Raw genomic sequence first — 23,270 nt, 5'->3', positions numbered from 1 at the left:
CGCCTACTCAGACTGCTATCCAGGTGTTAAATGTTGTTGGGAAACTTAATGGCCCTGATCCCCCTTCCTGTAACTCTTTATTTCTAATTTTGACTTGGACTGGACATCTTCTAATAGAGGACTGCCCTTTATAAAGCAGGACACATGGAGATCCTCGCTTTTCACAGTGAGACGCAAGCGCATTAATATTCCAGACCTATGTTGGTTGCAAATCCAACAGAGCCTGGAAGGTACAGCAAGTTTACATGGGTGGTCCCGAATTCAAAATATTTGTGTTCTATTGCCATAGGGATGCACAAAAGGCATCCAGGTTAGCAGTAAAGTATTTCATTGAAGGTATTCAGGCATAGGGATCATTCCTGGAACCAACCCCAATGTGTACTTAATAATATGAGGACTGCATTGCTGGATCTAACCAAAGGTTCATCTACTCCAGCATCCTGTTTTCTACAGTAGCCAATGGATGTGCAAAAGCAGAACATCAAGGCAATGGTGTTGGGTACCAGTGATATTGCCTCTGAACCAGGAGGATGCAAATAACCAGCATAAGCAGTAGCCATTGGCAGACAACTAGCACAAACGACAATTTTGCATGTCCGCATTTTCTTTGGACGTTCATATTTTAAATATTACTTATAATTACTCTCAGGTATCTGAAAAAAATATATATTCAGCGTCGATATATTTATTTGGTCTTTCCCCTGTTCAACAGCAGGTTAGCTTAGGAGCTCATCTGTGTCATCTCCCATTCATGGTGCTATACAAACAGTCATGCAGAGAAATAACAACTCCATTTAACCTCAGTCTTTCCAGGGCTATTGGGTTATGGTAGTTATTACTTAATAATAATTAATTAATTAAGTGAGAGCTGGACCATAAAGAAGGCTGATCACCAAAGAATTGATGCTTTTGAATTATGGTGCTGGAGGAGACTCTTGAGAGTCCCATGGACTGCAAAAAGATCAAACCTATCCATTCTTCAAGAAATCAGCCCTGAGTGCTCACTGGAAGGACAGATCATGAAGCTGAGGCTCCAATACTTTGGCCACCTCATGAGAAGAGAAGACCCTGATGTTGGGAAAGATGGAGGGCACAAGGAGAAGGGGACGACAGAGGATGAGATGGTTGGATAGTGTTCTTGAAGCTACCAGCATGAGTTTGACCAAACTGCGGGAGGCAGTGGAAGACAGGAGTGCCTGGCATGCTCTGGTCCATGGGGTCACGAAGAGTCGGACACGACTAAATGAATAAACAACAACAAAGCTATTACTTAGTATATCTTAGCTTAATATGCCAAATTAGACACATGCCTTTTGCCCATTCACTCATGCCCTTCGCCCTTCACGGTGTACCTGAAATGCAGAAGTTTGCAGTTAACCATAGTTTCCCATGTCATCTGCATCAGGAAACCTCAAAGGTAAAGGATCCTTGGACGGTTAAGTCCAGTCAAAGGCGACTATGGGGTTGTGGCGCTCATCTCGCTTTCAGGCCAAGGGAGCCAGTGTTTGTCCACATACAGCTTTCCGGGCCATGTGGCCACCATGACTAAACCGCTTCTGGCGCAACAGGACACCGTGATGGAAACCAGAGTGCACGGAAATGCTGTTTACCTTCCCACCACAGCGATACCTACAGTATTTATCTACTTGCACTTTGACATGCTTTCGAACAGCTAGGATGGCAGGAACTGGGACAGAGCAACAGGAGCTCATTCCGTTGTGGGGATTCAAACCGCCGACCTTCCAATCAGCACGCCCTAGGCTCAGTGGTTTAGACCACAGCGCCACCCGTGTCTGAGGAAACCAAAGCCCACTTCAGTCCATGATTTGAAAGCCTTATGGTTCTGAACCTGGTCACCTTAGTTTCCTAGTTCACATGGGATTGGAGACTTTCACGTTTCATCCAGGCGCATCACAAAAGGAGGAAAGACCTGACAGTGTGCATGGGCCAAAGTTCTGCGCATATCTCTGCTTTTTATTTTTATTTTATTAATAGTTTATTCCAGTGTTCTGCCCCCCAGCCATAAATCTGCCATCTTCCACATCCTAACTTCTCCTTTCCTGCCAACAGCAACCAGCCCCTCCTATTCGTAAGTGCCTCAGATTGTTCCTTTCTCAACTTTTTACCTGCAGCCAATATTTCCCCAAACCTCCCACTCTGATCCGTTTGCTTTTTAAAAACTGTATTCTCAGGCCTCCTACTGGTTTGTGGTTTTTCCAGTTAATTTATTCAAATGGTGTTAATTAGTGCAGCAACGAAGAACAAACAAAATAGTCATTGCTAGTACACATTTCCCGTATTCCGACTCCTGCTGTTTCCCACACTGATGTTCAGTATAAAAATAATGCATATGTATACAGAGGAGCTGAAAGGATTCTCAATATCTCTGCAAAGCCAAACAATGAAATATTGAACAGCAGTCAAAATGAGAGTATATATCTTATGGCATTATATTGTAAAGTTTTTACAAAGAGGGTTTAGGATCTTCTCCTTATATTTTATGTACTTGCACCAGTCAGTTTGTGGGGGACAGTAGCCATCTCTCTTAACAACACAGAAATGGGATGGGGTGGAGCACCCAACTGTGATTGAGATGGTCAGCAGGAGAAACAAGGAGAGACAAAGGATTCTGCAGTGCTAGGAATTTCACAGTAAATGCTTTTATTAAATCCTACATTCCATCTCCAGCTGTTTCCCACACTGACTTATAATTGTAAAAATAACTGATACTCATAAAGGAAACATGCAAGCAGTCTTTTTATGTGTTCATAGATCCCAACAATACAGTTTCCCTCAATGAGCAGGACTGCACACTGTACCCCGCCTTCATGCTGAGAATAAAAGTAAAGAAATCAATCCAATTCTTCTTCTTTTCTTTTTCTCTTTTCTTTTTCTTTAAAAGAAAAAGGAAAATAGAAAGTTGTTGTTATGTTGGCCTGGAAAATGGGACAGATGAAACCACAACCCTATACCCCCAAACCTAGAGTTGGAGCTTGTGGAGGGGCAGTCATAAATTTGAATGCTCTGCCCTAAGTAGGATCTCACCTGAAGCTACAATTATTAATGGACCGGGTAAACCTTTCCTCCTTTACAGGGTCTCCTTAGATTCAAAACTAGCAGAAAGCTAGTCAGGATCTTCTGTGTCCATGCAGTTTAAATTGCCACAGTCCATCAATGGACACATCTCCTATATCTTCAGAATCCCTCCTACGCAATACTTTTGAGTGGAGGAAATTCATTCATTCATCTATGAGTCATCAATAAGTGATCAAGGATTGAGGTGGTGCACTTGATAGATGAACTGTGCTGGAGGAGGTCTCTGTGCCTCTATTGGATGCTTTTCCCTCGAGAATGAAATTCCCCTAAACTGACTCAACAAAATGTTTCTTAACCTGCTGTTAAGAGACTTCCGGTGATGAAGATTCCATCATGTACTCTTGGTTCCCATCATGTATGCTTAAGAAGAAAGCTGTTTCTAACATCTACCCTAAACCACACTGAGGTTTTTAATTAACCAAGCGGTATATAAATTTCATGAAACAAACAGGCAAGCCAACTTTTTGAGTTGCAAGTAGAACTGATAGAGTTTTTTAATAATAAAAATTCATCTAGATGCCAACAGTCACGAAGAACCAGTGATCCCTATATTCCTTAAGACAAATTCATTCACTTGAAAATAGTTATCTAACCCCCCTCTTCTTCAGGCTAAAGCCACCAAGGATGAAGGGAGCTGGTAATTGAACAAAAGAGGTGAATGATCCCCATCTCTGCCCCAAGGCATGGGATAAACCACAATCCCATAAAGGACTAAGTAGAATCAGACTTCGTTGAGTCTGACTTCCACAAGCACAATGCATCTTCCCCTGACCCCAATACACCCCTGCATTTGGGGGAAATCCAGAGCAGATTTGGGGGGGGGGGACACGGAGAGAAAAGACAGACATTCCAGTGTCCTCACAGTTCTGTGCATGCAATGATTTAGTTAGTTATAGCCCTCAAAAAAACCCTTTTACAGAGTAACCCTAACTACATCTATTCAGAGATAAGTCCTACTGAATTCAGAGGGGACTTACTCCTGCGTAAACAGGGTTAGGATTACAGCCCCAATTATCTATTTTCTTGGTTGCAAGCCTGTGCTCATTACTGTTAGGAACCAGGGTAAGCATTAATTCCCCGCTTTTAACCCAAACTAGCTACAGTAAAGAACTCCTTCCTGTCATCTTTTATCATCGACTTCACACTACTTAGGAGAGTTCTTTTGTTGGCGGTGGTGTAATGTACTGTAGATATCTGCAGTCAAGCTTTTCACACTTTTGCAACTAAAATGAGCGCTCCAGGGGGTGGGGTGTGCTCGTCTTCCTCTGAACCTGTTTACTTTCGGCTTCATATATTAGATGGATGAGATAGGAAATGAATTCCCTGCACGGAAGGAATATCAGTACGAAAGCGCTACCCTCTCAGGCTGCGTTCCGAAAGTAATGATCAGAGTGGCTGGAAGCTCCTTTCATCAGAAGCCCCAAATCACAGGGCCTGATAGGTTTTCAGTGGTAACTTAATTCCTAATGAAGTGAAGTTTAGCTTGGTGAGTTTTTGACACAGCTGGACACCGGTAGCAATTCTTTGGCTTCCAAAGCTTTAGCTGAAGAAAGGAAGGGGGGCTTAAATGAGTCTCAGCAGTCTGTTCTTCTCAGACAGTGCTGAAATCTCACAGGGTCACATAACAAAGAGGAGGCTTCATTCGCGTTCCCAGGCTACATCAGAGTGCCACCACACAACCTGCCACACATTATTAGCCTCGTCTTAGAAGATGCCCAGGAGGAGAATCAAACAGCTGGACAAGTCAAGGTTGAGGCATGTTCCCGCAGTTACGAGAGGCAGTTTACACCATAATGGGATATAATTGCCCTTCAAAGATGGCTCACTGCAACCAAAGTTACCCTTTGGGCAAAGGGGGATGGCCAGTCCACCCAAGTTTCAGGCAGAAGTGAGTCCTACGCCTTTCCCGGCCAGTCCAGGACAAAATTTCCCCAATGAAATGGACAGTGTTGTCGAGACGGTTCCTCAAAAGCTTTGTCTTCAGTTGACACAACTGGAGCTCATTGGGTCAGAAGTACTCACTCACTTAGCTTTCATTTTCTCTCTCTCTCAGCCCCATTTATAACCCTCTTTCTCTCCTTATGCTAGACTATTCTATCCCGTGTGCTTGCAAAAATGGCTGATGACCTCATGATACCCTTGCTACCTGCTACCCACACAACATGATACCTGCATAAAATGTATTTGTAAGCATTTGCCAATGCCTTGATCCCATTGTGGTGGCCCTAAAGTCAACTGGATACTTTTAAGTGACAAATATTGATTGAATTACGTGCTAGATTTCCTTGTGATCTTTTATATTAATAACCTGTGTATAATAAAATAATAATAATAATAATAATAATAATAATAATAATGCACATATGCAAATTCAGTGAATGAATCAGGAAATCCAGTATACAGGTCGTATCTGTCCTTTGCTGTGAACTCTTTTTTAAAAATAAATATTTTATTAGTTTTTCAACATATCATTTTCAACAATAATTAAACATGCTTTTACATCTTATACAGTTTTTTTGACTTCCATCAATCACATCAATTTACATTTCTTATTTTAACTATTACTTTTAAATCTCATAACTAGTATCTCTCTTCTTTCTCTTCTTTGCAATATTTCATATATTTCTCCCAACAAAACTTCTTGTAGTCCTACTAGCGTAATTTGTTGATTACAGTTGCTCTTCAAATAATTCATATATTTCTTCCAATCTTCTGTAAATCTCTGGTCCTGCAGGTTTCGAATCCTTCCTGTCATTTTATCCAATTCTGTGTAGTCCATTAATTTTGTCTACCATTCTTCTTTCTTCAGGCTGTGAACTCAGTAAGGTGCTTTAGGCAAGCCATTCTCTCTTGATTTCCAATGCTGGTCAGTAACATGGGGGAAATAACACTGACCTACCTTATAGGGTTGTTAAAAGGATTAATACAAGATAATACATGTGACATGCTTTTGAATGCATAGCATTGTTTTGCTTTGTATTATTTTATTTTGAAAAATCTTAATTCATTATGAATTACTATAAGCAACAATCCTGACTTGTCAACAGCCTACACAAATAAAGTAAAAAGGGGGAGGGGAGTGTAAACTACTGTTAAACCTATCCCCTGCTTGGGACTTGACTACAACTCCCATCTTTCCTGATCACTGGCCATCCTGGCTGAGCCTGATGAGAGATGGAAGTCCCAATAAGATTTGGAGGTCACCTGACCATGTAAGGCTTTTCTGGCCCACATGTTCAGTTCAGACATCAGTTGTGGAGAAAATGGAAGAACCATTATTTAGGTGCATCCCTGAACTTCAGGAAAACCAGAGCTTTTTTTTCAACCGGAACTCGGCGGAACTCAGTTCCGGCACCTCTCAAGTGGGTGCCATTGTCATTAAAAGAGAACAAGGGAGTAAATGATTTATACTTGTTCTAAATAATGTTTATTAAACATTATGTTAGTTTTCTCCAGTATAATCCAGTCTTTTACCCATATTAAACATTATGCGTAGAATAAAAATGTAAAGTATATGTATGCTTTGGAAAAGAGAAGAGATAAAAGAAATACAAAGAAATACATTTGGAGAATGCAAAGATAAAGGTGGAAATAGAGATTCAAAGAAGTTGAATTGTGGCGGAGGGAAGCTGCGGGTGCGAGGGAAGAGTATTATATGATAAATATGTAATATTTGCTTTCAATGTTTTTGGATTGTTTTCAATCTTTTTTTTTCTTTGGTGTTGTTTTTGTTTTTCTGTACTACTTACTTAAACTAAATAAATATATAAAATTGGGGGGGTATAATTAAAAGAGAACAAGGGAAAACTGGGTGTATGTGCTTGGGAAAACAGGTTCATAAGCTTTGTTGCAGTTGTTTTAACTGCAAATGAATGGGATTTGCCTTAGCGTGAGACTCTCCTTAAACTAAGCTAACTCTCTTGTTTTCTTCTCTCTTCCCCTCTGTCTTGGCAGGCCTGTGACGGAGGATTAGACAACATCAGTGGAGTCATGCTTCACACAGCCATATCATGCTGGCAGCCATTTCTAGGTCTGGCTGTGTTGCTAATTTTCATGGGCTCCACCATAGGCTGCCCGGCCCGCTGTGAGTGCTCAGCACAGAACAAGTCTGTCAGCTGTCACCGGAGGCGCCTGATTGCCATCCCCGAGGGCATCCCCATTGAGACGAAAATCCTGGATCTTAGCAAGAACAGGCTGAAAAGTGTCAACCCGGAGGAGTTCACAGCTTTCCCTCTGCTGGAGGAGATAGATCTCAGCGACAACATCGTTGCCAACGTCGAGCCTGGAGCCTTTAACAATCTGTTTAACTTGCGCTCCTTGCGGCTGAAAGGGAACCGTCTGAAGCTGGTCCCTTTAGGGGTCTTCACCGGGCTGTCAAACTTAACAAAGCTAGATATCAGTGAGAACAAGATTGTCATTCTGCTGGACTACATGTTCCAGGATCTTCACAACCTCAAATCCCTTGAGGTTGGGGATAACGATCTGGTTTATATCTCTCACAGGGCCTTCAGTGGACTGCTCAGTTTGGAGCAGCTAACTCTGGAAAAATGCAACCTAACAGCTGTACCAACAGAAGCCCTTTCTCACCTTCACAACCTCATCAGTCTACACCTGAGACATCTCAATATTAACCTTCTGCCTGCATATGCCTTCAAGAGATTGTTCCACCTGAAAAATCTAGAAATAGACTATTGGCCTATGCTGGACATGATCCCTATCAACAGCCTATATGGCTTGAACCTCACCTCCCTCTCCATCACCAATACTAACCTGTCCACTGTCCCTTATTCTGCCCTGAAGCACCTGGTTTACTTGACCCACCTGAATCTCTCCTACAACCCCATCAGCACCATTGAGTCGGACATGCTTGCCGATGTGGTGCGCCTCCAAGAGCTCCACATAGTTGGGGCCCAGTTGCGTACCATCGAACCCCACGCATTCCAAGGACTCCGGTTCCTTCGGGTGCTTAATGTGTCCCAAAACCTGTTGGAAACCATTGAAGAGAACGCGTTCCACTCCACCAAAGCCCTGGAAATCCTCTGCATAAGCAACAACCCACTGGCTTGCGACTGCCGCTTGCTTTGGATTTTACAAAGGCAGCCCACACTGCAGTTTGGAGGCCAGCAGCCAATGTGCGCCGGCCCGGACAGCGTCAAAGAGAGGCCCTTCAAAGACTTCCACAGCACCGCCCTTTCTTTCTACTTCACCTGCAAGAAGCCCAGGATACGCGACAAGAAGCTGCAATACCTGGTGATCGAGGAAGGCCAAACGGTGCAGCTACAGTGCAGTGCAGATGGCGATCCTCAGCCCACCGTCGCCTGGCTGACGCCGCGACGGAGACTGGTCACCACCAAATCGAATGGGAGAGCTACGGTGCTGGGAGATGGCACCCTGGAGATCCGGTTTGCCCAAGATCAAGACAGCGGGATCTATGTTTGTGTGGCCAGCAACGCTGCTGGGAACGACACCTTATCAGCCACCCTAACCGTCAAAGGCTTTGCCTCGGATCGTTTCCTTTATGCCAACAGGACTCCTATGTACATGACAGATTCCAATGACACCAGTTCCAATGGAACCAATATGAATACATTTTCCCTGGACCTTAAGACAATACTGGTGTCGACAGCCATGGGCTGCTTCACATTCCTCGGGGTGGTTTTATTTTGTTTCTTACTACTTTTTGTGTGGAGCCGAGGGAAAGGCAAGCATAAAACCAACATTGACCTCGAGTACGTCCCCCGTAAGAACAATGGCGCGGTTGTGGAAGGGGAGGTCCCGGGACCACGCAGGTTCAATATGAAAATGATTTGATGGTTGTGTGCTGCTAGAATTATTAATTCTTCCCCTGCCCCCCTCTCCTGTGGCATTCTGACCAACCCAACAAGCTTGGTATCTAGGAATTGCCATGCTAGAGGCTCTCGGCCGTCGCGGTGTCAAACGGTACATGGAAACCAGGAAGACTATCTGAGGTTGTACAGCAAAGCCTCTTGTTTTGAGGCTGCGTGTGTGTGTGTTAGGGCTTTTTTGCAGAGTTGGCATACAGTACTAATTGTTTGCATTGCAAATTTTTTGCCATTCTGAGGATCTCAGTAACAAACTGTCGGCTCATGTTCACGGACAAGTGTTCAAAACATTTTCTACCACTACAAAAATAAAAAAATAAAGGGAAAAAACCCTACAGTGTAGGATTTACATATTTAAAGAGAGAGAGAGAGAGAGACGTTTGTCTACAACATAACTCTGCAGTGAAATTTGTATCTATAGATCTCATTTGCTAAATCCTCGCATCATACATACCTTCTAGTTGATTCGACACCACAAGATTAATGTATTACTGTATTTTTTTTTAATATACATATTTAACTGTGTACATTTTAAAGCAATACAAATGAGACGTTTTTGTTCCTTCCACAGTAACTGACCCAAGTGTGATGTCACTTGTTCCATAACTACAGCCAAATTCCCAAATCAGACCTCTGTAGTCACCAATGAAAGATGCTGTGGCTTGTGCCTAACGTTACATCAAAGACCAGAGAGAAACTGTCGAGGCAGGCAGAATATACTGTGTCCCCCTTGCTCTTCTCTTTATGGAAAGAAAGGCATGTGCCTACTTTTGATATAGAATGGAATATTTTTTTAAAGTATCTGTGAGATCACGTTGGACCCGTTTACTGTAAGAGTCCAAGGCCCAACTTCCTAGTCATGGTTGGCACCAACACTGGCAAATTAACTCGCTGACCGTTCTTCCCCCACTCACCCCTCTGTTTTAATTTCTTATCCATTGTTAAGATGTCAGTGTGCTGGGATAAAGAACCAGGTTAATGCATTCTGCCATATTTCTAGTGAAGTGCCATCAGAGTTTTATTTATGGATGAGAATGCCACTCAACAAAAGCCCTTCCCCACTCAATAGCTTCCACAAGGCCAAATTACTGCCAAACTTCAAGCCACTGTCCATTTTGTATTTACAAGAAACACTGGGCTGGTCTATACAGTCCTTTGCTGCTTTTTTTTTTATTCTCACAGAAATGACCCCTGGCAGCCTGATCGTGTGAAGAACAAAACCCTAGAGGCACCATTTCAGACTCCAGGATGGTGTAAGAGCAAAGAGCTTGCTTGCAAAAGATATGTCATACATTAAATATAAGAAAACCCAGTGTATTTTAAGAGCATTTCTTGTGTGTTTTTTAATACCTCACAATAATTTGTATGCCAGTTACACAACACAGGACGAAAAATGCACATAATGTGGAAAGGTGGTTGTGTTTTTGGCATACATTTTAATCGATTATATAAGCAGTAAGATAGCTCCAGTGAGATACAGGTGCTCCCGAGAATCATCGGATCTGAAAATGGCTGCCATCTATGAAGAAAAGCCCTGGTGGAAAAGTATAAATTGGGAACTGGTGGTAGGCAAAGTTATACTATGCAGGGAGTTCTGTGACCATAATGCTTCGAAAAAGAACTCCCCGCATCTTGAAGACTGCTGTGAAACAGACACACCTGTCACAGCTTCACGGCACTCTCTTCTCCCAATTGCATCACTGAGGTCAAGTGTACAAGTAAAACAGCAGGGCAAATATTACTGTGTGAACTGGCTGCCCTAAAGGTAAAAGCAAAAATCCATGAATGTCTATCACTCGGTTCTTCTTTATAATTTCATGATTGCTTTAACTGTTCCTTGTTGCCATTTTTGTACTTCGGTTGTCTTGCCTTTACCCATGATGAGAGTGAATACGTTGTGGGGCAAGAGAGGACTGCAGACTGGGAATAGTTACGTGTGTGGTAAAATTGCTAGTGCTGTTGTTGTTTCTCCTCTCGAGATCTTGCAAAAGGGGCCATGGGAGTTGGACTGCTATTGCAATGTGATATGATGCTGGTATGACCAACTGAGGCAGTGGAGAATCTAATTCTTGTTGGCCATCCCAACTTTCTAGTAGAGAGGTGGAGGACGTCTAGCCCTTTCAATGTTGCTGGACTACAGCTTCCATCAGGCCATGCTGTCTGCAAGTTGTGTAAGTTGGAGTCCAACAGGATCAGGAAGTTACAGAAAAGATTTAGCAATTCCATGAAACACATATATAGAATAACAATATCCTCCCCCCAAATCTGATCTCTCAGTGAATGTAAGGAGCCTAACAAGTCATATTGCCTACAATTGAGATTTCAAGGCAGTTTTAAGGTATTTAAGGGATCAACCACACACACAACACACACACACACATTCTAAATCCATGGGATTTTGAAGGCAATAATATAGGTTGTGTCATTTCATTTACAGCTTTGTATTCAAATCAAGGTAGGGGCATTTATATAAATTTTCTCAACATCAGTAGATGGTATGTTCAACCCCATCATTTGGTATCAAACCAGCATATGTACCTATATTACACTTTGTACAGTTGTATCTGCAAAATTCTTTTTACATCCCATCCTAGTATATTCATGATGATGCAGCATGTTCTTACGTTATGGCGTGGTGGTGTTGTCATCCATCTATATCCCCACCCCACTGATAATGCAACATTAGAGCATTAACATAACAGAGGAAAGGGCCAGGGGTGGGCAACTTTAACGTGGGAATCAATCATGCTATTGGTCCTTCCCACATAGTCTTAGAGTATGAGAGCACCATGGGAAACAGCCATGAGGGAACAGTAACAATTCTACTTGTATAATGTAAGAACGAGCCATTAGGCCCAATTCACACATAAGAGCAGCTTGACAGCTGCTTATCCGAAACTTCTCCCCACACTTCTCAGGGATCATTTAGATAATAGCACTACAGCTGGTTCTTCCACAGCTGATCACCCAGCAAAGAAGGAGAACAGCCAGGAAGGAAAGAGCTGTCTAATTGGCCCCACCTAGAAGGTGCCTGTATCCAGAAGTTCTTGGAGCAGGGTAGGAAGATATCATGGAGAAAATTCCGCCCGCACCCTTGTTGAGTTAGTGTGAATTGCCCTTAAGAGTGGCTCTAGATGCTACAAAATTGGGAGAGGGTTGACAGGATGCACACACAATTCACATTTCTTATTTCTATGTTTCATCTCAAAACATCAAACTGGAATTTGAACCTCTGAGCTCCAGAGGCAGAGACAGCTCATGTATTTCACTGCAAGGGGAGCTACAGGACGAGGATCAGGGAGAATGGAAGCGTGATATATTGAGGTTCCTCTCCTGCTCCTCCATGACATGGCTTCCAGGATTGGCCACCAGTCTTTTAGGTCCTGACTTTTGAGTGAGCCCCCACAGTGAAGCAAATATCTGATGGAATGGATGCATCGTGGCGACAGGTCTCTTTCAAGGTCTTGTTGGATTCTGTGTTTGCTGCTTACATTACAAATATATGTGACATCAAAGAGTAAGTAGAGGACTCCAGAGGTTGCCTTTGTGAGCAATGGTTTTGGTTTTTTCCCCTCCCCAGAGACCTTTGATGTCCTTCTATGCTTTTAAGACATTGTGGAATTTTAATAATGCTAAATGACTCTGAAATAAACATGCTGACAAATGAGAGATGAATTTCAAGACTAACATGGCAGGGTTTCTGTATTGTACGTTCATATAGATAACTAATATAAGCAAGACAAAAGGAAAAGATAGCTGAATAGCTATCTGGAGATATTTCATTTACTTCTCCCTTGTAATTATCATTAGCCACTAATGACCCTGTTCTCTCTCTTTTTAGTGACATGCCTTTACTGACTACAAACAATAAAGTTTTTTTTTTTTCTTAAATTGAGTAAGGCAAACTTACTCAAATCCAAATGGAACATCTATTTTCTCTACTTTTAAATTGCATTGAAAAGAGGGAGAAAGAAACAATAGGATGAAAGAGAAGCTGTGTCAGTAAAAAAAAAAAAAACCACACGCATAATTGTTGAACCACACAAGATAATGCCTACATGAAATGAGAAATATGTTTTTCTGCTGTGAGGATACTCAGTTTTTGTTGCAGCTTAAAATGAAATGTCATCAATAGGGTGGCAAAAGCTATGGTGCATAGTGATGATTGGAAAACTAACCAGTAGTGCATCTCATAGAAAACACCTTATGATACTTATTGCTTTCTTATTCTCCATAGGTAATATTTTATTCCTTGCCTGTTCCAATTTTGTTTCTGTAATCTTCTTGCACATTGTTATTCTCTGTTTGGACTTTGCTCAGGAATCTAATCTTATATTCTATGTTTTTCACTGATACGTCCAGAGTTCCATGTAGTTATACAGCAACACAGGTAAGCCTATCCAAAAATTTCACAAGCATAAGGTACATCCTTGTGGCCTGGTTATGCGTTTGGACCTCCTGAAATGCAATGGGTGGTTGTGTCTGCTTTGTGTTGGGTGTGTTTTCTTTCAAGCAGGAGATTATCACTATGAATTGGCTTGCTGGTCTGGTGTTTGATAGTGTAGTAGTTCAATGAAGGCTTTTAATTTTAGTGGGAAATATCTGATAGGAAATACAGAGGAACAAGAGCATAAGGGAAGAACACTTTCAGGTGGTGCCATCTCAGTTAGGTGTTCTTGGTAGTAATTAAGTACTAAAGCTGCAATCTTTTAAATCAGCTTTCTCCAACTTAGTGTCCTCCATAAATTTTGGATTGTATCTTCCATGATCCCTAACCATTGGGCCATGCTGGCTGAGACTGGCTGGGAGTTGTAGTCCAAAACATCCCAAGGACCTCAGATCAGGGAAGGCTGCCCTATATACATACATGGGAATCAGCCCCATTAAGTTAAACAAAACTTATTTCTGAGTAACCATGCATATATTATATTTCATATAATTTGGGCAGGGAAAGTGAGTAAGATAGGAGAGAAGCAAACGTCTCTAATCGGCCCATCTTCTGTAAGAAATGTGACATTACATGTGTCTGCATTTTGACAGACTCCCTTGCACTCAGATCTCAGAGGCTTAAAAAGGAAACGGGAGGAATCTTATACTGCTGTTTCCAAGTCTCTCTGTGCTTTCCTTTTAAGTATTCAAGATCAGAGCCTTCGGGGGGGGGGGGTGGAGGAGACTTACTAAAGGTTTTTAAACAACCCTGTGCTCCCGTTTCCAGTTCTGAAAACTGCAATTTAAGAAGGATGTTGACAAGCTGGAACTTGGGCAGAGGAGGGCAACCAAGATGATCATGGAAACCAAGCCTTATGAGGAACAATTGAAGGAGTTGTGTGTGTTTAACTTGGGGAGAAGGAGACTGAGAGGAGATATGATAGCCATCTTCAAATATCTGAAGGGCTGTCACGTGGATGGAGCAAGCTTGTTTTCTGCTGCTCACTCAGGAGGGTAGGAAATGAACCAATGGTTTCAAGTTACAAGAAAGGAGATTCCAACTAAACATCAGGAAGAACTTTCTGGCAGTAAGAGCTGTTGCACAGTGGAACAGACTCCCTTGAGAGGTTGTAGACTCTCCTTCATTGCAGGCTTTTAAGCAGAGGTTGGATGGCCATCTGCCATGGATGGTTAGTTGTGAGTCTTGCATTACAGAGGGTTGAACTAGATGACCCTTTGGATTCCTTCCAAATCTGTGACTCTATGAAGCAGGAACACAAAGGGCTGTCTTAAGGCCTTTGCAAAAGCCTTTTTGAAGCAGCTCGCATGAGACAGCTGCTTCAAAGGGTGCTTTTGCGCAAGTCCTTAATCCACACTAAACTGATGAGCAGGGGTTGAATTCTGCTACCTTGACTGCACAATCTTGTTTCTTGCTGGGAACAGGAAAGTGCTGTCAATGTAGGAGTTAACCCTATCCTGTGCGTGAGCTCATGCCTCTAGTGATGTCAGTTGATGGTCAGGTCAGTGTGGTTTGAGATAAATGGCTTCATGGGCCTAATTGGACCCCTGGGGTCAGAGGTTCCCCACCCTGTTCAATAGGACAAGATTGGCTCATGGAACTGTATATATAGTGACTAATAGCACAATCCTAGCCCTATTGAATTCAGTGGGTCTTGCGCCCAGATAAATGGAATTAGGACTGCAGCTGAAGAGACCGAGCTGTCAACCAGGAAACTCTCAGTTACAATCTCACCCCTGACAAAAATGTTTTGGTAGTGTTAGGCAAGTCAACCTCTCTCTGTCTCACCATCTGCAGTATGGGAAAATGACACGGTCCTCATCATTAAGGTTTGCTGAGATAATGTATGTAGCTGCTTTGAAAACATAAGATAAAATAAAAACTATGATGGTGTTTCTGATATAAATTCACCTCTTTCGGATTCCACTCATTTGAACTTATGTTGCCATCCTAAGCATATATACTAGGAAGTCGCTCTTATTAAAAAATCAGTGGGCTGTACTGTTGTATAAATATGATTAGGGTAAAGATGTTCAAAAGCTAACTGTGACCTTTATTCTTTGAGCTAGCATGAAATGTCTGGAACGCAAACAGCTTTTTTTCATTTTTAAAAACACCAGCTTCTCAGAACACGGCAGTTGCAAGGTGCTATTTGTAGATTTTGTGATGCAAAGGCAGATGAGTGAAAACTGCTGTCATTCATTCCAACTCTTCTGTGTCCAGTAGCACTGCCACCTTTTGGTTGGTAAAAGTGTTTCCTCCTTGAAAGATGGATAACTGCATTGGCTGCTATGTCAGGAACCATAGTGGTCATTTTCCACTGGAAAAACCCTATCCCAAAACACCACTTAGACTGCCCAGCAATTGACTACGCATCGTCTGATGCTCATTCATAGCTTCAGGAAACCCAACCTTTTCATATGGGAGTCCACAAAAGTACTGTGGAGCACACCAAGCCCATCCTAGCGACCCATAGGACTGAGATGATTGTGGGGGGGAAATCGTCATGTCAATGTGTGATTCCATCCTTCAGACGTGACTGGAGTGTTGTGGACTCTAGCTGTTGAGAAAGTGACAGCTGCACAATGTGTAGAGCAGAAACTTTCACTGCAAAAGTAATAATTTTTACTCCCTAAAACTGAAAACAGCAGCCTTGGGGATGTTGAGGAGTTATTTTTAGGGCTAGTTGTACTGTTGGCATTTCTGTTTATACATTCCCAGTAAATCTGTCTGGCGAAACACGTTTGTAAACTGGAGTTTATAAATCTGCAACAGTTTCTCCAGCAGTCCTACAATTTAGCTGGAACTGTCTGCCTCCAGTAATAATGGAATAATGGTAGAATAAAAATGGAATAATGATGCTGGAGCTGTGCATTTGACCTTTTTTTTCCTGTGCTTGTGTCCAGATTGAAAATAACTGCCCCCACACACCCCCCCCAAAAAAGGCTGCACAGGGGGGAAATTGTATGATACGTGTAACTTTCACCCAATTGAGCAAATAGTTTGGGGCGTTTATGCAGTTTTAATTGGGAAATGGTGCAGGTCTCCCAGGACCTTATCTACTGTATATTGATCTGATTTACAGGTCTAAATTACATTTGTTTGTTTGTTTGTTTGTTTGTTTGTTTAAAAGCAAGAGGTCCTCATCTCAGATCTTTTACATCATATCTAGTTGAATATGGATTAGGAGTTCTGACCACCACATCTCTTTTTGTTTCTTGGAGTTTTTTTTTTTTTTTAAGTACACTCCACCTGGACTCACATTAGGTCCACCCTAATCCCACATTCACTGTTGTGAACATGTCCTAAACTTCTCAGTACTGTGAAACAGGCAACGAGAGAAATTATACAGGTCTGACCGGTTGTGTGGCAGGGTTAAAGACTGAATAAACACTGCTGGGAATAGCACTCCTTAACAGTAGTAGAATTAATTATATGGCTGGTTACTGAAGAAGATAGAGGGTATTTCAAAGTCACCTGGCATTTTGGATATCTTGCATCTCTTCATTTTAATATGAATGTATTCTGAAGAGCAGAAAATAGAATTGGCTTTCCTCAGTTTCTTCTTTTCTTCTCCGGCCCTCTAGTTTTACCAAATTTTCATATGTGCCTTTTGGGGGGCTGGAAATATTCTTTGGACCCCAACACATCTGAAAAATAACTAAACAATACTGTATTCTGTTGGGATTTAAATCCTTGCAGCTGGCCACAGGCCTTTCTACATTAAAAAGTGACTAACCAAACCTAGGGACGCGAGTGGCGCTGTGGGTTAAACCACAGACTTGCCGATCAGAAGGTCGGCGGTTCGAATCCCTGCGACAGGGTGGGCTCCCGTTGCTTGGTCCCTGCTCCTGCCAACCTAGCAGTTTGAAAGCACAAAGTGCAAGTAGATAAATAGGTACCGCTCCAGCGGGAAGGTAAACGGTGTTTCCGTGAGCTGCTCTGGTTCGCCAGAAGCGGCTTAGTCATGCTGGCCACATGACCCGGAAGCTGTCTGCGGACAAACGCCGGCTCCCTCAGCCTATAAAGTGAGATGAGCGCCGCAACTCCAGAGTCGGTCACGACTGGACCTAATGGTCAGGGGTCCCTTTACCTTTACCTTTACCCAAACCTAAATCAGTTTAAGCTTATTCTGTTAAATCCTTTGGCTTTATCCTTTGTCAGTAATTCAGATCTGTTGGTTTCCAAAGGAGGGTGCAGGAAATTCTTAGGGAAATGACTCCTGTCATTAGCAAATGGAGCAGGGATGGAATCCAATCCTGTGTAGACAGTAGAACCAAGGGAGAATTTTTTTACATGCAGAATGAACATGCTAAGGCAGCTTCCCTACTCCTGATCTAGACCAACCATGGACTCTCTTTCTGCTCCAGTTTGTGTTCTGCATGCTCTGTCATTCAGGCAAGCTTCCTGTTCTCTTCAATGAAAGTGAGAAGTTGGATGGAAAATATATTATCCATACACGGCTGCATTTTAATTTCTCTCCTCACAGGACAGAATGAGAAGCCCTGTACTGTCTAATCTGCTCTGGATCCTGGGCATTGGATCTTTCTGATTCACCTCCCCTTTCAGGTAGGCTTGTTATAGGGATAAGCGCAATACAAAGATGGAAAGAACTTTGTTCAGTAAAGTCAGCTTTTGGACTGCAATTCCCATTAGCTCCAGCCAGTGTGGGCAATGGTCAGGAATGATGGGAGTTGTAGTCTGACAAGAGCTGAGGAGGAGGGCGAATTAAGGCATGGTTCAAATGATTTTTAAAAGTCCTGCAGTATTTGTCCCCTTCTCATATTCATATATCCATCTAATCAATCTGTCCACACAAAAACACCATGGACATTGTGAAATTGCATTGCACCCCATGAAAGAAGGAGTATTTTGGGATAGCAAATCAGGATCCAATTTGCCCATAAGAAATTTTGCCTGTATAAAAGTATTTTACTTATAAAATGTATGATAGGTTTGAGGGGACTTCCCTATGGAGAGAGAATCCAGCCAGGTTTTGCACATCTATCCTTGCTTTTCAGACAATCACATGCTGAGAACAATCTGCAAGTTTGAATGTTTCTGGATTCTCCTCCCCTGCCCTCTTCCTTTTTTTTTCTTTCTTCATTTTACACAGGCAGGTGCTTTGATAAACTGCCAGCCTATAATAGGATTTGGGTTGTGTTTTCCCCTCTGATAGTCCAAAGAAGATGAAAAGCTACCCTTGGCAGAGTCAATAAAATGTTCCACTTTTTGTTGTCATGATAATTATTCCAAGGAAGACTTTATCCATAAAATGCAGAATAGCCAGGAGACAAAGCAAGTTTCCATCACTGCCCCCACCATTGAAAATTACAGGACTGTGTCCTTTGGAACATAACGTATTATCAGACCAGGACACAAGTCTGCTCTGGAAGCCAATAATCAGCAAAGGAAGGTGTTGCAACCACTTCTGTTAGCAAAAACCATAGAGATGGGAAGAACCTCAAAGGGCATCTAATTCAAAGTCCTGCCAGACAGAAGCTAGTTCTTCTTCACACTGCGAACAGGTAAATAACATTTGCTACAGCAAAATGTAGGTGAGAGTGTGGCTGTTCTTATGGGTATCTGGTTGGCTCCCATGAGAACGGAATGCTAAATTAAATAGATATTTGATTTGATCCAACTGGGCTCTTATGTTCAGTTTGTTCCACTGTCAAACAGCTCAAACCATCGAGAAGTTCCTTTAAGTTAAATCTCTTGGTTGAATCCGTAGTCAGAGACAGAATGCTTCTAAATACCATTTGCCAGAAACTACAGGAGGAGGAGAGTGCTCTTATGCTCAGGTCCTGTTTGCATCTGGTTGGTCATTATGGTAACAGGATGCTGGACTAAATGGGCCATTTAGTCTGATCCAAAGGCATTTCTTATATCCTGATGGTTTGGGTCCTATGCTCTCCAAAAACAAATTTGTTCCATCATCTATGTGACAGTTCTTCAAATATTTGAAGATGACTATCACCCTGCCACCTTGTGGGTGGTGCTGTGGGTAAAAGCCTCAGCGCCTAGGGCTTGCCGATCGAAAGGTTGGCGGTTCGAATCCCCGCAGCGGGGTGCGCTCCCGTTGTTCGGTCCCAGCGCCTGCCAACCTAGCAGTTCGAAAGCACCCCCGGGTGCAAGTAGATAAATAGGGACTGCTTACTAGCGGGGAGGTAAACGGTGTTTCCGTGTGCGGCTCTGGCTCGCCAGAGCAGCGATGTCACGCTGGCCACGTAACCCAGAAGTGTCTCCGGACAGCACTGGCCCCTGGCCTCTTGAGTGAGATGGGCACACAACCCTAGAGTCTGTCAAGACTGGCCCGTATGGGCAGGGGTACCTTTACCTTTATCACCTTGCCAACAAAGGTCCGTATAGCAAAAGCTATGGTTTTCCCAGTAGTGATGTATGGAAGTGAAAGCTGGACCATAAAGAAGGCTGATTGCCAAAGAATTGATGCTTTTGAATTATGGTGCTGGAGGAGACTCTTGAAAGTCCCATGGACTGCAAGAAGATCAAACTCTCCATTCTGAAGGAAATCAGCCCTGAGTGCTCACTGGAAGGACAGATTGTGAAGCTGAGGCTCCAATACTTTGGCCACCTCATGAGAAGAGAAGACTCCCTGGAAAAGACCCTGATGTTGGGAAAGATGGAGGGCACAAGGAGAAGGGGACGACAGAGGACAAGATGGTTGGACAGTGTCATGAGTTTGACCAAACTGCGGGAGGCAGTGGAAGACAGAAGTGCCTGGCGTGCTCTGGTCCATGGGGTCACGAAGAGTCGGACACAACTAAACAACAACAACAGCATATTGGGATTCTTCTCCAGGCCTTCTTTTCCAGGCTGCCCTGCTCCTTCAGCCATTTCTCATAGAACTTTTCTCATGGCCTCTCGCCATCTTTGTCAAACTCCTTTGGACATGTGCCAGCTTGCCAATATCCCTCCTAGACTGCAGTGTCCAGAACAGCAGGTCCATTCCACATGACAGCCTTTATAGACTCAGATACGTTGCCCTACTGTACGGATCTATAATGCTGCTCTTTCAGAGAGATTAGGTTGCATCCCCAGATAATATCTGGGACAAAACAAGGGACTGTCACAGGATTTGGCAAGACCGTGAAGTCATTAATATCCAAGCAAGAGAGAAGGAAGATAGGTCTGCCTGCAAGAAGCACAATGAGTGAATAAGAGCTTGACTCTTGCCTGTTTTATATGTTCAGAAACCACTGAGTTGGTCCATTAAAAGCCAATGAGATTGTTTTTAGAAACAAGAGCACAGGAATGGCAAAACTCTGTGCTCAGTTTCCTACATATTGGCCTTCTAACTATGGGCCTTTAGAATGCACAGACAAGAATACATTTTCATCGTATTTTTCCAAATCATGGGGAATAGAAACATTTTCCTAAATATAACTGGCCCAATTATGACAAGACACTCTATGATACAGATAAGGGCCTTCTTGGTGCCTGTTTCCAGATCGTGGCACGCCCCCCCCCCCTTTTCCTTTCACTGGCAGGCAAATACTTGTTTCTTGTGAGAGGCCGTTGCCCACTAACTGGCTGTTGTGGCAGTGTCTTCTGAGGCTGAGCGTTGTACTTTGTGCATGTGTGCGTGCTTTGGAATGGTTTAAAGTGCTGTTTTTAATAGGGTTACTTATTTGTTTCTAAATATTTATAATTATTGTGTGTTTTTGGTTGTCTGTTTTGATTTATGCTGTGAGCCACCTTGGGTCTTGCAACGGGAGAAAGGCAGGATATAAATAAAAATTTAAAAATAAAAAACATTGCCTTACCCTCCATGAATTTCTCTAATCATTTGAAGCCATCCAAGTTGCTGGCCATCACTGCCTCTTTACGGAGAGAAATCCATAGTTCCACCACTTTGTGCTGTGTGAAGAATTCCTTTCTTTTGGATCTTCCAAAATTCAGTTTCATGAGATGTCCATGAGTTCTAGTGTTACGAAACACGAAGCAAAATCTTTCTCTATCCACTTTCGCCATACAATGCATAATTTTATACAGTTCTATCATGCCACTTCTTACTTGCCTAAACTAAAAAGTCCAAAACGCTGCAACCTTTCTTCTCGGTCACCCCATCCCCTTGATAATTTTGGTTGCCCTTTTCTGAACTTTCCCCATCTCTACGATATCCTTTTTGAGATGAAACAACCAGTATTCCAAATGCAGTCATCCCTCATATTTGTATAAGGGCATTGTGATACTGGGCATGTTGTTTTCAATTCCTTTCCTAATGATCCCTAGCATAGAACTTGCCTTTTCCGCAGCTGCCACACACTGGGTTGACATCTTCATTGAGCTATCCACCGAGACCCCAAGGTCTTGCTCCTGGTCTTTCACTGCCAGTTCAAACCTCAAGAGTGTATGTGTAAAATTAAGGTGTTGTTGTTTTTTTTAAAAAATGATTTTCTTTGCCATGACATGCATCAGTTCACATTTGTTTACATTGAATTGCATTTCCATTTTACCACCCATTCACTCAGTTCGGAGGGGTTATTTTTGAGCTCTTATCCATCCCTTTTTTTGTTTTAAAGACTCTGAACCATTCAGTATCATCTGCAAGCATGGCCACCTCACTGCTCACTCTAGATAGCTTATGATGAACAAATTAAAAAGCACAGGTCCCAATACCAGATCCTTGAGGAACTCCAATGCATTTTCCCCTCTGGGTGTAATTGGTCCTATTAAATGAAACTGCTTTGGATTAACTGTTTGGTTTCTCTCCAAGAACATTTGGCAGAGCCAGAAATGGATTCGTTCTGCTCTGCCAACAGTCTAGAATGGATTGTGGAGAAGCCTTGCATAGCTTGGGAATATCCGATAGTCAACCCCAGTACCAGACCCTGCAAATGTCCCTATTTTCCAGGGACAGTCCCAGATTTACAGAAGCCGTCCTGGTTTCTGATTTGATCCCGGAATGTCCCACATTTCCTTAGGACGTCCCTATCTTCATTGGAGAAATGTTGGAGGGTATGCAGACTCCAGAATATGGAAGGTCCAGTGTCCATTCTTAGAAACTATCAGTGTGGTCTAATTAACAATGAACTGAGTGAGTAATCTGGCTATGTCAGGTTGCAGTTACTCCGGTACGAGATACCTTACGAGAGCCAGTGTGGTGTAGTGGTTAAGAGCGGTGGACTCGGAATCTGGTGAACTGGGTTCGATTCCCTGCTCCTCCACCTGCAGCTGCTGGGTGACCTTGGGCCAGTCACACTTCTCTGAAGTCTCTCAGCCCCACTCACCTCACAGGGTGTTTGTTGTGGGGGAGGAAGGGAAAGGAGAACGTTAGCCGCTTTGAGACTCCTGAAGGGGAGTGAAAGGCGGGATATCAAGTCCAAACTCTTCTTCTCTTCTTCTTATATGATTCTCATGAGATCATTTGTATGAGCACATTAACATTGGACTTAACAAATGGCAAGGTGTGACGCTAGATTTCCAGCTGGTTCTCTTTATGCCGTGGCAGAAACACATGGGCTACCATGAGTTTCTGTGTGCATGAGTTTGTGCAATATCAGCTACCTCAGTTAACTACAGAGCAGACCTCCTTCCTTTCCTTGAGATAAGCTGTTCATCGCTTCTCTCCTATATTCCGGCATAATCCATGATGGAAGTGGGGTGTGGGGTGGGATTTCTGCCCATGTAATTAAGGAGAAAGTGTAACTGAGTAGCAAGATAGTGCCAGCCCTGCTCTGACAACAATGAGGAAATGGAAATGAATCTTCTGCGAAAGTGGATGCAACATTGGGCTGCTTAACACCTTGACTGAGTACCTGGGGGTCTGTATTCGAATTGCAAGAGCCGGATCAGTAATTGATACCTGAGGGATTCATTTAGCTAGTTAGAGCTGTAATCACCAGCTGGAAGGGCTTATT

At 42.9% G+C, this 23,270-nt stretch overlaps 1 protein-coding gene across 7 annotated transcripts in view; it reads left to right on the top strand.

Annotated features, from left to right (window-relative positions):
* Nucleotides 1–11,075, top strand: part of LINGO2 (leucine rich repeat and Ig domain containing 2) — a 532,585-nt gene extending 521,510 nt beyond the window's left edge. For all 7 annotated transcript variants that reach the window (XM_083420023.1, XM_083420019.1, XM_083420018.1 and 4 more), the window contains one exon: nucleotides 7,051–11,075. In XM_083420023.1, coding sequence (XP_083276149.1) covers nucleotides 7,087–8,907 — 1,821 coding nt within the window. In that variant the 5' untranslated portion in view covers nucleotides 7,051–7,086 and the 3' untranslated portion in view covers nucleotides 8,908–11,075. The remainder of the gene's footprint in view (nucleotides 1–7,050) is intronic.
* The last annotated feature ends 12,195 nt before the right edge of the window (nucleotides 11,076–23,270 follow it).

This window comes from Podarcis tiliguerta (genome assembly GCF_965153285.1).
Source record: "Podarcis tiliguerta genome assembly, chromosome: 17".
NCBI classification, from domain to species: domain Eukaryota; kingdom Metazoa; phylum Chordata; class Lepidosauria; order Squamata; family Lacertidae; genus Podarcis; species Podarcis tiliguerta.
The sequence above is the reverse complement of the archived record's forward strand: the minus strand, read 5'-3'. Positions and strand labels throughout refer to the sequence as shown.